The sequence below is a fragment of the Monopterus albus genome, unplaced genomic scaffold (assembly GCF_001952655.1).
Source record: "Monopterus albus unplaced genomic scaffold, M_albus_1.0 scaffold360.1, whole genome shotgun sequence".
Lineage (NCBI taxonomy): Eukaryota > Metazoa > Chordata > Actinopteri > Synbranchiformes > Synbranchidae > Monopterus > Monopterus albus.
The window spans coordinates 66,424-79,535 of NW_018128240.1; the positions used below are offsets into that span (position 1 = coordinate 66,424).

The 13,112-nt window shown below is 39.0% G+C and overlaps 1 protein-coding gene and 2 long non-coding RNA genes across 4 annotated transcripts in view; 1 reads left to right on the forward strand and 2 right to left on the reverse strand.

Moving 5' to 3' along the window:
* Positions 1-1,563, reverse strand: part of LOC109975060 (uncharacterized) — a 5,345-nt gene extending 3,782 nt beyond the window's left edge. The window contains exon 1 of the long non-coding RNA XR_002277077.1: positions 1,490-1,563. This is a non-coding gene — a long non-coding RNA (uncharacterized LOC109975060). The remainder of the gene's footprint in view (positions 1-1,489) is intronic.
* The window catches only part of st6gal1 (ST6 beta-galactosamide alpha-2,6-sialyltranferase 1), a 15,870-nt gene extending 9,039 nt beyond the window's left edge, over positions 1-6,831 (forward strand). Inside the window, exons 5-9 of the mRNA XM_020625574.1 lie at positions 1,505-1,769; positions 2,576-2,673; positions 3,229-3,330; positions 3,931-4,105; positions 4,404-6,831. Coding sequence (XP_020481230.1) covers positions 1,505-1,769; positions 2,576-2,673; positions 3,229-3,330; positions 3,931-4,105; positions 4,404-4,663 — 900 coding nt within the window. The 3' untranslated portion in view covers positions 4,664-6,831. The remainder of the gene's footprint in view (positions 1-1,504; positions 1,770-2,575; positions 2,674-3,228; positions 3,331-3,930; positions 4,106-4,403) is intronic.
* Positions 6,832-10,261: 3,430 nt separating this feature from the next.
* LOC109975059 (uncharacterized) overlaps positions 10,262-13,112 on the reverse strand; it is a 50,004-nt gene continuing 47,153 nt past the window's right edge. For both annotated transcript variants that reach the window (XR_002277075.1, XR_002277076.1), the window contains exons 3-4: positions 11,368-11,538; positions 10,262-11,014 (exon numbers count right to left, since the gene is read on the reverse strand). This is a non-coding gene — a long non-coding RNA (uncharacterized LOC109975059). The remainder of the gene's footprint in view (positions 11,015-11,367; positions 11,539-13,112) is intronic.

Sequence of the window (13,112 nt, forward strand, 5' to 3'; positions counted from 1 at the left end):
GGAGAGTGCTGAGCACTGTCTGCTGCAGTGAATACACTAGATAGGCATAAATACCTCTTACACACCCACTTAAACTACTGAACTATCACTAGGCTGCTCTACTGAATGCACAGTTTATGCAATATTCAAAAGTTGTATTGTTTAAAATGTTTTACGGGATGATCTGCACTGGAATTACTATCTCCCTTAATGTTTAAAATGTATGTTTTTATTCTTTTTTTTTTAAATTAAATTCTATTATTGCACTTTAATTTGTAAAGGTGTTCCCTAAATTAAAAACAGTCCTGAGATTTATATCCCTTTGTCTCTTTTTGAACTATACTAGAATCCCTGCTGTTTAAAAAAAGTAACTCAGTTACTTTTACCCAGAGTAAGTTTTTAATGTGTTACTTTTACTTGAGTAGATTTTTAGCCTGGTAACTTTACTTGTACTTCAGTAAAACTTCACTGAAGTAACAGTACTTTTACTTGAGTGCAAAATTTTATTACTCTTTCCACCTCTGCCTGCGGGTACAAACACAAACAGGGAAGTTATGAATGAGGGGGGAGTATGTATCTGTTTTCCTTAGATAAAAAAGCAATAGGGTTGGGATCTTGTCCCGACTTATTCTAAACAGGAAGAATAGTAGGAGCCGGAAAATACAGGAAAAAGACATTGCCATGCTGTGGTGTTTTCTCCATGCTGACATGAATTACAATGAACTCAGATGGTACTTCACACTGAGTTCTTTCATGAATCCTTCTGAGAATGAGCAGCTCTCAACCATAGAAGAAAGGTTTCTACTGTCCTGTGAATGTAAAGAAATGCCTCTTCTAAATGGTGCATTTTAAATAAGCAGCAAATTCTCATTCCTAACTCCAACTCATGGAAGACAAGTATAATTGCTTTTATGTTACGAGAAAGTCAACTCTTCAGGTTCCCTTGAGCCCCACCGTTACAGAACGAGCTACAAGATTCCCTGGAGGGGATGTCAGAGAGGGAAAAAATTATAATAATAGATAAACTCCAGCAACCAGAACAATTGTTACAAGTAAATGGACTGTATTTTATATAGCGCTTTCTCACAGTGTGTTGCACTGGCCAAAGCGCTTTACAGAGATGATACACCATTCACCCATTCACACACAACATTCACACACTGATGACGACAAGCTGCCATGCACCGGCGCTAGTCAAGCCACCAGGAGCAATTCGGGGTTCAGTGTCTTGCTCAGGGACACTTAGGCATGCAGGGAGACCGGGAGTCGAACCACCAACTTGCTGGTCAGGAGACGACTGCCCTACCTCATGAGCCACAGCCACCCAAGTAGGAAGAAGCTGACATTAATTGTTTTCACACAGTATCTTTAACTCAGGCCAATAAAGGTGCTAGTGAAAAGGTAAAGTGTCCTAAATCTGTGGCAAATTTTTATATCTGTCTATTCAGAGGTTATTCTTGAACAAATAATTTTTTCATTTGCTCTGATCTGTCTCATATCCCTGTTTTACCTTTATTTCCATCAGACAATGAATAAATATGGAGTTAAGGTTTCTGGTCCTGGCGGCGTGTCTGGTAGGCCAAAGTTGAGTGGGCCTGAGCTGCTCTGTCAACTGAAGGAGAAGGTAGAGGTCATGACTTTGACCCCCGATCTCCAACCCTTCTCGTCATTGCCCTGGGCCACCCAGCTGCCACCGAAGCCCCTGACCTCTGAAATCGGGCCTTACAAGAGCTGTGCTGTGGTGTCATCTGCAGGGTCACTCCGCAACTCTGGACTGGGCAAAGAGATAGGTGGGATAGTTTTGCATGGTTGTTTAAATAACATATAACCAAGGTTCCCTGTATAAGAACATGATGGACAATGTGGCAGTTTTGTCTCTTATAACAAAGAAACAACAGAATGAATAGAGGAGTGTGTTTTGTCAGTCAAGAATTCTTACTATGTTTATGCGCTTGAATCCAGGCCTTTTCAAACGATGATGTCCAAAACAACAGTTCCATTCATTAAAAAACAAAGAAACAAAGCAAACCCACTGTACATTGACAGATAAGTCAGTGGGAGACAGCTTGTGGTTTATTCGTGCTTTATATACCGAGCTGTGATCCAAAGTGTCTCTCTATGCTTGAATTTAAAACGCATATATGATTGAGTACTGGACTGTGAGCTCTGTCAACAGCTTAAGTTTAGACGATGTCAGATTTGAAAGCAGTGATATTTAGCAGTGACTGGTTTGGTGCTTGTGGTATACATGCAATATTATAATTGCTTATACATCACTACCTTACCATGAATTAATATGTAATTTCCAAAATAATTCTGGCTTATTGTGAAATTGTTAAGCAGAAAACTTGCAGGCAACTCTGCAAGAGGTTGATTATTTCCCGTTTGACCTTTTCCATTTATTAAAACAAGACTGACAACTGCATGTTTTTTGGTGGTGGTGCATTCTTTTTTCTATAACACTTAATTTTGCCATACTGGCTGAAACAGTATTTAATTAAAGACTTTTCTAGCAAAATCAGAACTATTTGGGGTGCCACTGAAGGGAAACACCTGGGGAGATATTTACCAAAATGTTTTCTTTTACAAATTACAGACTCACATGAAGCTGTGCTGCGTTTCAATGCTGCACCCACCGTCGGCTACGAGAAAGATGTTGGTTCTAAAACCACCATCCGGCTCATCAACTCACAGGTAAAAACAAAAGCTGTCTGTGTGGGTGTGTCAGACCTACACCAGGTTTCTCATGTTCTTACTGTAGAGGCTTTATATTGAGACGATCAAGATGAATGATAATAGAAACTAATGACAAATTTTGAGCTGTTTGTGAACGTTTGAGTGGCTTGTGTTTCTTTTTAGATGTAAAGCTTTGCAGTGAAAGCAACTCACTACAACAAACCTTGCAAAAATGTGGCACAAAGGCTTGAATACTTCTTGAGTGTGAATCATCTCCATTAGTCACCATGAGAAACCATTTGTGGATTTATATTTAAATGGAATACAGAGTATTTTACCCACATAACTGTTTTCAAGTGTGACTTCAGTTTTGTCACTTTGATCCCATTAATCAATCATTTGCATATAAAAATGCTGTCTGAACCACCAGACACGGCAATGAAAGCACCGCTAAAGAAGAGCACAGTTTCAATGAGTGTGAAATTGAGGCACACATTGGAGAGGTTCACAAAAGAAAAGATGCTTAGATAATAGATATAGGTGATACATAAAATAAATATGTCTGTCTTACAGGTGATGGCGACTGATGAACATCGTTTCCTCTCCAGTTCTCTGTACAGCTCAGGTGTTCTTGTGGCCTGGGACCCTGCCCCCTTCTCTGCTGACCTCAATGAGGTGACATTTGTGTATTATACCTACAGAAAACAAGGGTTGTACTTATTATAGCGTGTACTGAATGTCATTGACAAAAACCTTTGTGCCATTTTTCCCAATCACTAATGGTGCAGACTAATGACTGAGTCATAGCAGAAATTTCATCTGTGCAAAACAGGTGGAGCACATAGGGCTACATGACATAGAGCATATCTTCATTTATGCCAAATTAGCTATTAACAGTTCCTGACTGCAGTGAACCCATGGATGTACAGACAAATATAACTGGTTTACTTTGATACTGAAGAAAACTTAAAAACCCTGATGACTCTCAGGCAGGCTCTGGAGTTAGTGGATTCTTAGTAGTTAATTCATCAACAGCATCATCAAGACAATGGACATAATGATATCCTCAGAAAGTGAAAGTCACACTGAATCTAAAAATGTGTTTCATGCCTGTGTGTTCTGAATGGACAGAGGAGTATGATTTTTGACTCCAGTTGCATATTTCACCTCAGGCAGCGTCCTTGTCTCATGTCTCTCCCCTTCAACTCCCAGTTTTAAAACCTCTGTTCTGAGTGAAGGTTACAGTCTTAACAATAATATACATCCCTTCTACAGTGGTACAACAGGACAGACTATCCCATATTTACCCAGTACCAGAAATACAGAAGGCTTCATCCTCTGCAGCCTTTCTACATCCTACATCCTCGTTTTGAGTGGCAGGTCTGGCAAAGAATACAAGACAACATGGCTGAATTGATCCAGAAGAATCCACCCTCCTCCGGATTTCTCGGTAAGTCAGCTGTCTCCACCTCCTGATTACTCAGTTATATTTTCTCATAACACCACTGTAGGCTGTCCTAGTTAACTGTTTACTTTTATTATTCCTGGCTGTTAACTGCATGGGAACATTTTTTGTTTCATTTTAATCATATTGATAAAAATACAAGACAGTAAGGATAATATGGTGAACCATCTAACAAAATCCTCAGCATAGTACCACAATTTATGTCAGTAGAGCACCAACAAACCTCAGTGCACTGAAACAGTTTTGTGTCAGACAGATTAAATCTCCTTTGCATCATGCCCAGGTACTGTCCTGATGATGTCACTGTGCGAGGTGGTGCACGTTTACGAATTCTTGCCATCCCGGAGAAAGACAGAGCTCTGCCATTACTACCAGCGTTTCTACGACGCCGCCTGCACACTTGGCGCCTACCACCCACTGCTTTATGAGAAGAACCTGGTCAAACGGATGAACCAGGGCTCTGACCGTGACATCTACACACATGGACGTGTCACGCTGCCTGGGCTCAGTAAGCTTAATTGCACCCCGACGGAAGCTGGTTAACCTGAGCGCTGATGGAGTAAAGCAGTGATGCAAAGCCTGCACACACACGATGCAAAGCAGAGCCCTGCATGAAGCGCTTATATAGACAAGGACATGCGCATGAAACATCATACTCACTGCCAAACAAAAACCCGCTCTGACTCGATATGAATATTACATGCTGTATCACACACTGGAATACCCACATGTCATAGTCTATACACACACTGGAGTCCAGTCAACTGATAGATGTCCCTGCTGTACAAACATACATATCATTATGAGGACATTCCACTGATAATCATCAATCGTAATCTCAGCCGTTAAAGGACCATACCACTGTTCTTCAGAGTTTTAGCAAACAACATTGTGTACACTTAACATTACTGCCAAACATTTTCTAAAGCACTTGAGACTTGATTATTTGTTAATAGTGAGTAACAGGAATTCATGATACATCCTGCAATAATTCATGCATGAAACCAGCAGGAGTCAGGCATTAGTTGAACATATGATTTGTACCCTTATTATAAAGTGTTACCAAAGTGACTTATATCATTCTGGTTTGTAAAACACAATGAAGACAGAACCTAAAATTAAAGACATACAGGTTCTGAAAAGGTCAGGTTATAGGTTGTAAAGTTCTTGTAGGGACAAAGACCCACAAGAGTAGACCGTTAAGATACAACATCAGATGGCACTGAGGTCACTGGAAAGCGTGTTGTTCTCTTCTGGTGAAGCTAAAATGGCAGTTTCTCCCCCAATTCCACTCTTTGTGTAAATCTAGGCCAAACATACCCTGGACTTCTGTGTACTAGACGCACACAGGTGAAACTGAGATAATAGCTAACACATATTGAATTGGCTAAGCTAAGCTGAGAAAGCTAGTTAGCTGATGTTACAAATATAAGTTGTTGTTTTTTTTTTTTAATGCCTAAGCCTGAAAACCCATCTTCTCATCTGACTCTGGAGAGGATTTCACTAAAATGTTGGACAGCTTAACAAACCTGTGCAGTGTGTAAAGTCGTCAGAGAGAAAGAGGCAGCTGCCCTGTCACAATGAATTTCTCTATGTAATGCATGTAATCCTACTTACACACCTGACTGAACCTGTTTATTAGGACAATACCGCCTGTATGATCTAACAGTGTCACTACAGTAGATACCCACAAAATACAGTAAATATACCCACACAATCAACCCTGTTAACACCCTATTCCTAATAATCTTTTTATAATCCTTTTAATAATAATATATTATAGCAATAACTCCTTGGTACATAGTCTTTGGTGTGATCATCTGACTCAGCCGTGCGGAGCAGAAACATTCCTATGGCCTCTTAGAGGAACATCATCTGTTGCAGTTGCTCCGTGCTACAGTTGCCCTCATAAATTTGGTTTAAAGCATGTTTTTAGTCACTACTACACTATGTAATGTCAACATTGGTGGTGGAAGAAGTAATCAGATTCTCTAAGTAACAGTACCAGTGTAAAAATACTCTATTACAAGTAAGTCTTGCACTCAAAATTTTACTTAAGTGAGAAGTATTAGCATCAAAATGTATATGAAGTACCAAAAGTAAAAATACTCATTATGCAGAATTGCACGTCACAATGATTTATATTATTGGATCATGCGGATTATTGATGTATTAATTCATCACTTTAATATTGCATCCAGTAAACTTGGAGATCATTTTAAATACCTTATATACTTATAATTTGAAGTACTTAACATATGGTTTGATAGCATGTGGATTTCCCACCAGGGATCAATATAGTCTTATGATTGCACTGCTCTTGTATAAATTAAGTGACTGATTCAGCATTAAAAAAAGGTTAGAAAGGTTTGGGTCCAGTTGTTGACAGTGTAAGAGAAGAAGAGCTGGAGAGGTGGAAGAAAGCGGCCATCACTCAAACATGGTGGAGGGTCTGTCATGGTTTCAAAACAGCATCCCCAAAAGAATTCAAGCTGTGTGGCGGTCACATGAAATACTGACTTTGGACTGCAGAAGCCATTTGGTTCTGACAATTTAGTGGCTTTTTTACATTGTGTACATATTTCCTGTATTTTCTGATTATATCTTAATAAAGAGACTGAGAAATAAATATAAATTATCCTTACAACCTTGCTAAAACAGCTAAACTGATGGTGGCCTAAGACTTTGTAGTACTGTAGCTTAAAGCTGACCCCTCACGGTCAAACTGGTCATATAAACCTGTTGCTATAAGCTAGTTGGCTAGGCTGTTAACCTTCATATGCATGACAAAAATCAATGAGAAGAAATTTATCACCATATGTATCATAGCTTTGACAAGACTTTCTTGTTTGCTGTTCAAATTTTAACAACTGTGTCGCTGTATATTGTTTCCAGAAGGACAAATCCAGTCTGCATCACTGCTTAATCACAATAAAGAACATCTTTAAGGGCATTAGAACTTTTATTCTGTTGTACTGATGCATGTGTACCAGCTATACAAGTTTTCTCCAAACAGTGGAGTAAATGGAGAAAGCATGAACAAGCTCCATTTCTGATACACAGAGAAATTATCAGCATGGCTTGAATACAGCATTTACTCTGTAATTTTTCTTAACTAATAATGTCCATTGATGTAAAACATGCATATTTTTTATTGACATATCATGGCATCCAGGTTATTTACAAGCAAATAGAGATAATGAGCCTGGATTTGACAGTGTGTGTGTGAGATGCTCCTTGAAATATGGGTTTTGTCTGTCTGCCAACTGGCACCCATAGGGCTGGTTGTTTTCTGGGTCTGAATCAGAGCTTGGGCAAAGCATCTCTACTGTTTTTTTTATTTTTTTAACCAGAAATGTATTGTTTATTGAGAGGCAAACATTTGAATAGTTGATGTCATTGCATTTCAGATGAAAACTCGAGCATCTCCCTGTACAGTTGCACTTCTGTCCCTAGTCCTGCTCCTCTAATTTCTGCTGTCACTGTACATTAATGTGAATCTTTTTGCTTATAGATGCACTTTTTCATATGCTTTGCCTTCATCCTTTTGGTTTCTGAGGCTTGGTAAGCTGTTAACTGTAGTTTCATTAAGTCCACGTGGTTAATGTGTTTTTTCTTTTCTGTGGTAGTCAACTACTGTCATCTGCTCTAGACATTTACAAGTGACTTCAGTAAGCATTTCATAGTGATGGCAAAGTGTGATGAAAAATATTAGCATCTTTATCAGCATCGTAGCCACTGCAGCTTTTTAGTCATGTGTGTGTCTGTGAAACCAGACAAACTTCTGTGTCAGTGTCTTTAGTGAGAAACACTACAGCTTCTTTCCTGTGTGACAGACGTTTCCTAACAGTTACATATGACCTTAACTGATTTTGTTGATGTATCATGACAGCCAGGTTATTTACAAGTAAATAGAGATAATGAACGAAAACGAACAATGAAACCAAAAAGGAAATGCAGCTCCTACAGCCTGTTATGTTTGACACTCTGTGAGAGTTCGCTCCTTTCTGCAGAAATAAATGCGCATCAACCTTCAGAGTTGGTATCAAGATTTTTATTTTGCACTCACCGAACCTTGATACGACAATTTTTGCAGTCTTCTTTCCTGTTGTTTTCTTGTTTATAGGATATAAATTCCCTGTACTGCCATCTCTTAATGTTTAAGTTCAGCTTTCCTTTAATTGTGAAATAACAAACTGAAATGTAGATGCCAAATAAACAAGTTGTTTTTAACAGATAAACCAGTGTGCTCCTTCAATTAATCTTGGCTGTGCAAAGCATGTAAAGCAGCGCCCTCTGCCGTGTGTACCGAGAAGAGAAAAATCTTACAGCACCATTCAGTGAACTGTCAATGGAAAAAGTGAAATATATAGTATTTTGATATTTAGTTCACCTATTTTTCAAAATTTTCCTGCCTTACTTTTACACGTTAATAGCCAAACCACCACAGCTAACTTCCCGTTGTTTTGATATTGCCTGCATACACCTTAGGCCAGAATTCTTTCTGCATTTATTTCTTGTTTCTCAATTTATTTATTTCTGAATTTATTTTGTCAGTTATTTTTGTTGTCAGTTTTTGTTTATGCAATATGTATTTCTGTATACTTTTATTAATTAATTTCTGTGTTTGGCAATACACTTAGTCATTGCCAATATTACTGGCACCCTTGCATTTCTGTCAAATAACACACCACTTCTCCCAGAAAATCATTGCAATCACAAATTCTTTGGTATTAATATTGTTGGCCATGACTGTATGTATTGCTATTGTCATCCTCCACAGAGTAGGCGTTTCAAAAAAACTGAAATTCTCAGATCAAGTAAACGCATATGAAACTATACATAATTACCGTATTTATGAAACCTCGCTTTGCTTATGCTCCGGTACTGTAATAAACAGTTTTCATCACTGTTATCAAAGTGGGGAAACGGTTTCACTTGTCTTTACAGACAGAGGATTCTGATGCTGCTGCTTCACTGGAGGCTGAGCAGCTTGTCTGAGCAGGAGGGCAGCAGGTCAGGTGTGCAGTGCATGACTAGATGCAACTTTTATGGTTGGTACAATGTGTGAATTGATTTCAGCATTTATTTTTATACAAACAATAATATATAACTAAAAATCTGAATAAATAAAAAGGCTGTAATGATCAGCATTACAATCATTAACTCCTTCCCTGAAAATGACGTAGCGTTCATTGCTCAAGGGTCAAAAAACAAACTGCATTGTCGCTCTTATAAAAATGTAGAAACAGCACCAGCAAAAGCTCAAATGTGGCAAAGGTATATTATATTTGTAGTAAAAAGCACTTCCTCAGAGGGAGGAAAAAAAGAAAACAAATTCCTCCCCATCGGGGACAGGTGGAGATACTCAGAGCAACTCCTTTAGTGGGGTACGTCCACGCAAAAAAATACCCCCAAGAGTATAAAGAAAAACCTAAGACTGTGGGGTTGTGTTTGAAATCAGCAGACAAAGCATAACAACAGTGCCAGTACTTTTCAGGAAAAACATTTACAGAGCCAATCCCGGCCAGCAATCGGGCGAAGGTGGGGTACACCCTGGACAGGTCGCCAATCCATCGCAGGGCTAACACATAGACGAACAACCACACACACGCACTCCTATGGGCAATTTAGAGACACCAATCAACCTAAGCTACATGTCTTTGGACTGTGGGAGGAAGCTGGAGTACCCGGAGAGAACCCACGCAAGCACAGAGAGAACATGCAAACTCCACACAGAAGGGTCCCAGGTGGGGCCCGAACCCAGAACCTTCTCGCTGTGAGGCAACGGTGCTAACCACTGTGCCACCGTGCTGCCCCAGTTAAACAACATATTTGGTCCATTTAGGATTTTTTTTTACAAACATGGTAACTTGTTAACTGTCTAGACTCTATATAGCCTCGGCTTATTATTTTAGTTTTAAATTGTATTAAATTTGAAGTTTTAATTTATATCTACCATTTCCAAAGCTGACCAAATTTTTGCCCATTCATTATTTTAAAAACATGGATTTTACAGTGGTGTGGAATGACAAGTAACTTAAAATTATATTTCTGCTTTATAAAGCTGTCTATTATGTAGTTAACCATAATCCATCAAAGGGGTGAGATATTTTTATAATGCAGTGACAAAGAGGATCAGCACCAAATATCCATCAGGTTAACAAAGCCCTTTAATCACTATGGAATGATTTTCTTGTACCCATAATTAAATGTACTTACAAGATCAGAACACCAACCCACATTTACATTTGTAAGTATTTGCATTTTAATGAATAGAACAAAATCAGCATAAACATGACACTATATGCACACCTCTTCCTTTAATCACACGAATTAATGCCATCAGTGTCCACCATTTAAACATGGATATGACTATAGGCAAAATTCTAATACCATTATTCTAACAAAGAAGAAGCACAGCCAAGTGTTATGTGCATGTGCCTTTAATTCACTGTGGTGCAAATGGCAGCTAGCCTATATCTCAGCAATGACTGGTAATAGTGGGGCCTTAAATCTCCTGGACTGTCTGCGTGTGATACGACATCCAGGCATCCACACATACACGATGCCTGTCACTCTCTCCTCAGAGATCTTCCTGTTGTTCACAACAGGATCCCACCTGCTCCAGGGGTCCTTTTCAACCTGGTTTGGACCCTGATTTTCATCTGACCTGGAGAGAGAGGGTTGATGTATGTAGCAGTCAAAATGGGAAAATTGCCCCCCTGTCTCGTTCCCCTCCTCCGTCCATCCTCTGCGGACAAGCCGAGCTGCAGTAAGGAAAGAATCAGTCTGGCCCCTTGTCTTCTCTGTGGTGTCTGTAAGTGGGGTTCCAGGACTGGCTGATACGGTCTCTGGCTTACTACGCACTCCCTCCATCCTGAGTCTCCACCTCTGATTCCATAATGTAAGAATGTGTTTAAGGGAATGTGAAATGATAACAGCAAAAAAACAACAACAAAAAAACACAAAAGACATTTCTGCTTCACAAAACTATGCTTTTTTGCAGAAAGCAGCAGCTGAAATATGCTACACAATAAACTACAGAGTAGATCAGAATTCCATATGGGCTATCAGTGCTGCCATAAGGTGGCTGCAGCTAAAACAGTCCCTGTGTGTTCAGCAGCTCTCCAACAGGGAGAGCAGTACAAACAAATGGAAATGTCAAAGCAACAGTTCTTAGACAGAAGAAGCTCTTTTCTTAAATGTGCTTCAGTCTTCAAATGAGCCAAATAAGCTGAGCTAACCTGTGGCCTCTGAAGCTGTTGTTGAGGTCTGGACAAGAGAAAGGAACAAATCAGTGCTCTGTTCTGGAGACTCTGACAGCAGCCACAGAGCCCAGACTGGCGTCCTAATCGGCGTCGCCGTAAGAGACTGCAGGATTTGATAATTGCAAGATGGACACCCAGGGCTCGTGGCTGTAGAAGTATAGGAAGGACATGAAAAAGATGAATAATAAGAGGACTAAGAAGAAAATAAGACGCATTGTAGCACGATATGGCTACAAGAAATAAAAAAAGAACAAAACAACTTAATCTATGTAACAATCACCAGTGAAAATGTCCAACCAGGTTACTTTCTATATGTACCTACTGCACCGAATCACATCAGAGGTGTTTCTATCTCATCTACATGAACACATACTACACATATAAAAACACAAAGTAAACTGTCACGTAGCTGTGGATTCAGTCAATACCAGATTTCAATGCGTGATCCTCATTTGCCTCTTCTCTCCTCTCCCTCCTTTCAGAACTGACTGACCCCTCTCTCGTTGTCCTCTCTCCCTCTCTCTTTCTATATAGTGCCCATTTAAATGGGCTTTACCAGTACAAAGTGCAATTCACAATATGGCCTTTTGATAAAAACCAGTAATGTGATACTGTATAATAAAAACAAAGAGACATTTTGCTAATCAATTCTACATAGTATTGTATGTAGCTGTTTGCTTTAATCCTTCTCTGCACTGACAATATATTTTCCAGCAGCAATGAGCAGCTGTCGTCAGTGATAAACGCTACCTGGCCAGTGGCAGCAGACCCAGCTGCTCAACATAATGGAGCATTAAGCAGCTAAAGAGCTGGATATATTTCTCAGAAATGGACTGGAAAAAAAAACAGGCCTAAAATGGGAATGAAATATTGAACTTGGACATTCAAGATATTCAGTTGCTAACACTTCAACCATGATAAACATATCAGGTGATCTATTAGCATTCTTTTCAAAAATGTTGCGCTGCCTCTGAGTGGCAAAAAATTATGCAGCTTTAAAAAAATAATTACTTAATATTTAATTATTTTATTTTTGTTAGTCAACAAATCCAATGAAAAGACCAAAATCAACAATGAATTAGTATGTCTCACAACAATTCAGTGCTCAGGATCAAGCCTATTTTTTCCTACTGAAGAGAAAAATCTTTATAAAATAGGTCATGAGTATAAACTGTCATTTCTAAAAGGGATAAAAGGAAATGCTACATCAGACTGTGGCTACAGAGGCAACATGTGCCAGTAGGATCAAACCATTGTTGGTTTTGGCTTTTTGTGTTAAAATATCACCACACATATTCTTTAAGACAGCATATTGATAAAGTATGGTTCAAATGTGCATTTGTTCGTTATTTAACTGAGATCTTGGCCAAATGAGCTGCCTAAAGACTTACATATGTTCATAAAACATGTTCAATATGAGCATTTTGCAACGTTATATGAAAATGCATTCCCTAAGAAATATTTCTATCTTTTTTTTAGCAAAAACACTTTTATTTTAAATAACCTAGTACATTTCAATACATATTGACAGAATTTGTAGAAAACAGAGTGCTGTAGTTAATCCTCACGTTTGGCTTTGTTTGGCCAGCCACAGAACCAGGCCACCTCTGGGAAAAGGTATTTAGGGATTTTGGACAAAGGTTATATTGACAGGACATCACTTTGCAGTGCTGCTGTTCTGCTCTTTGCTCTGATCATGCTTTTGCACTCTGGTCATTACT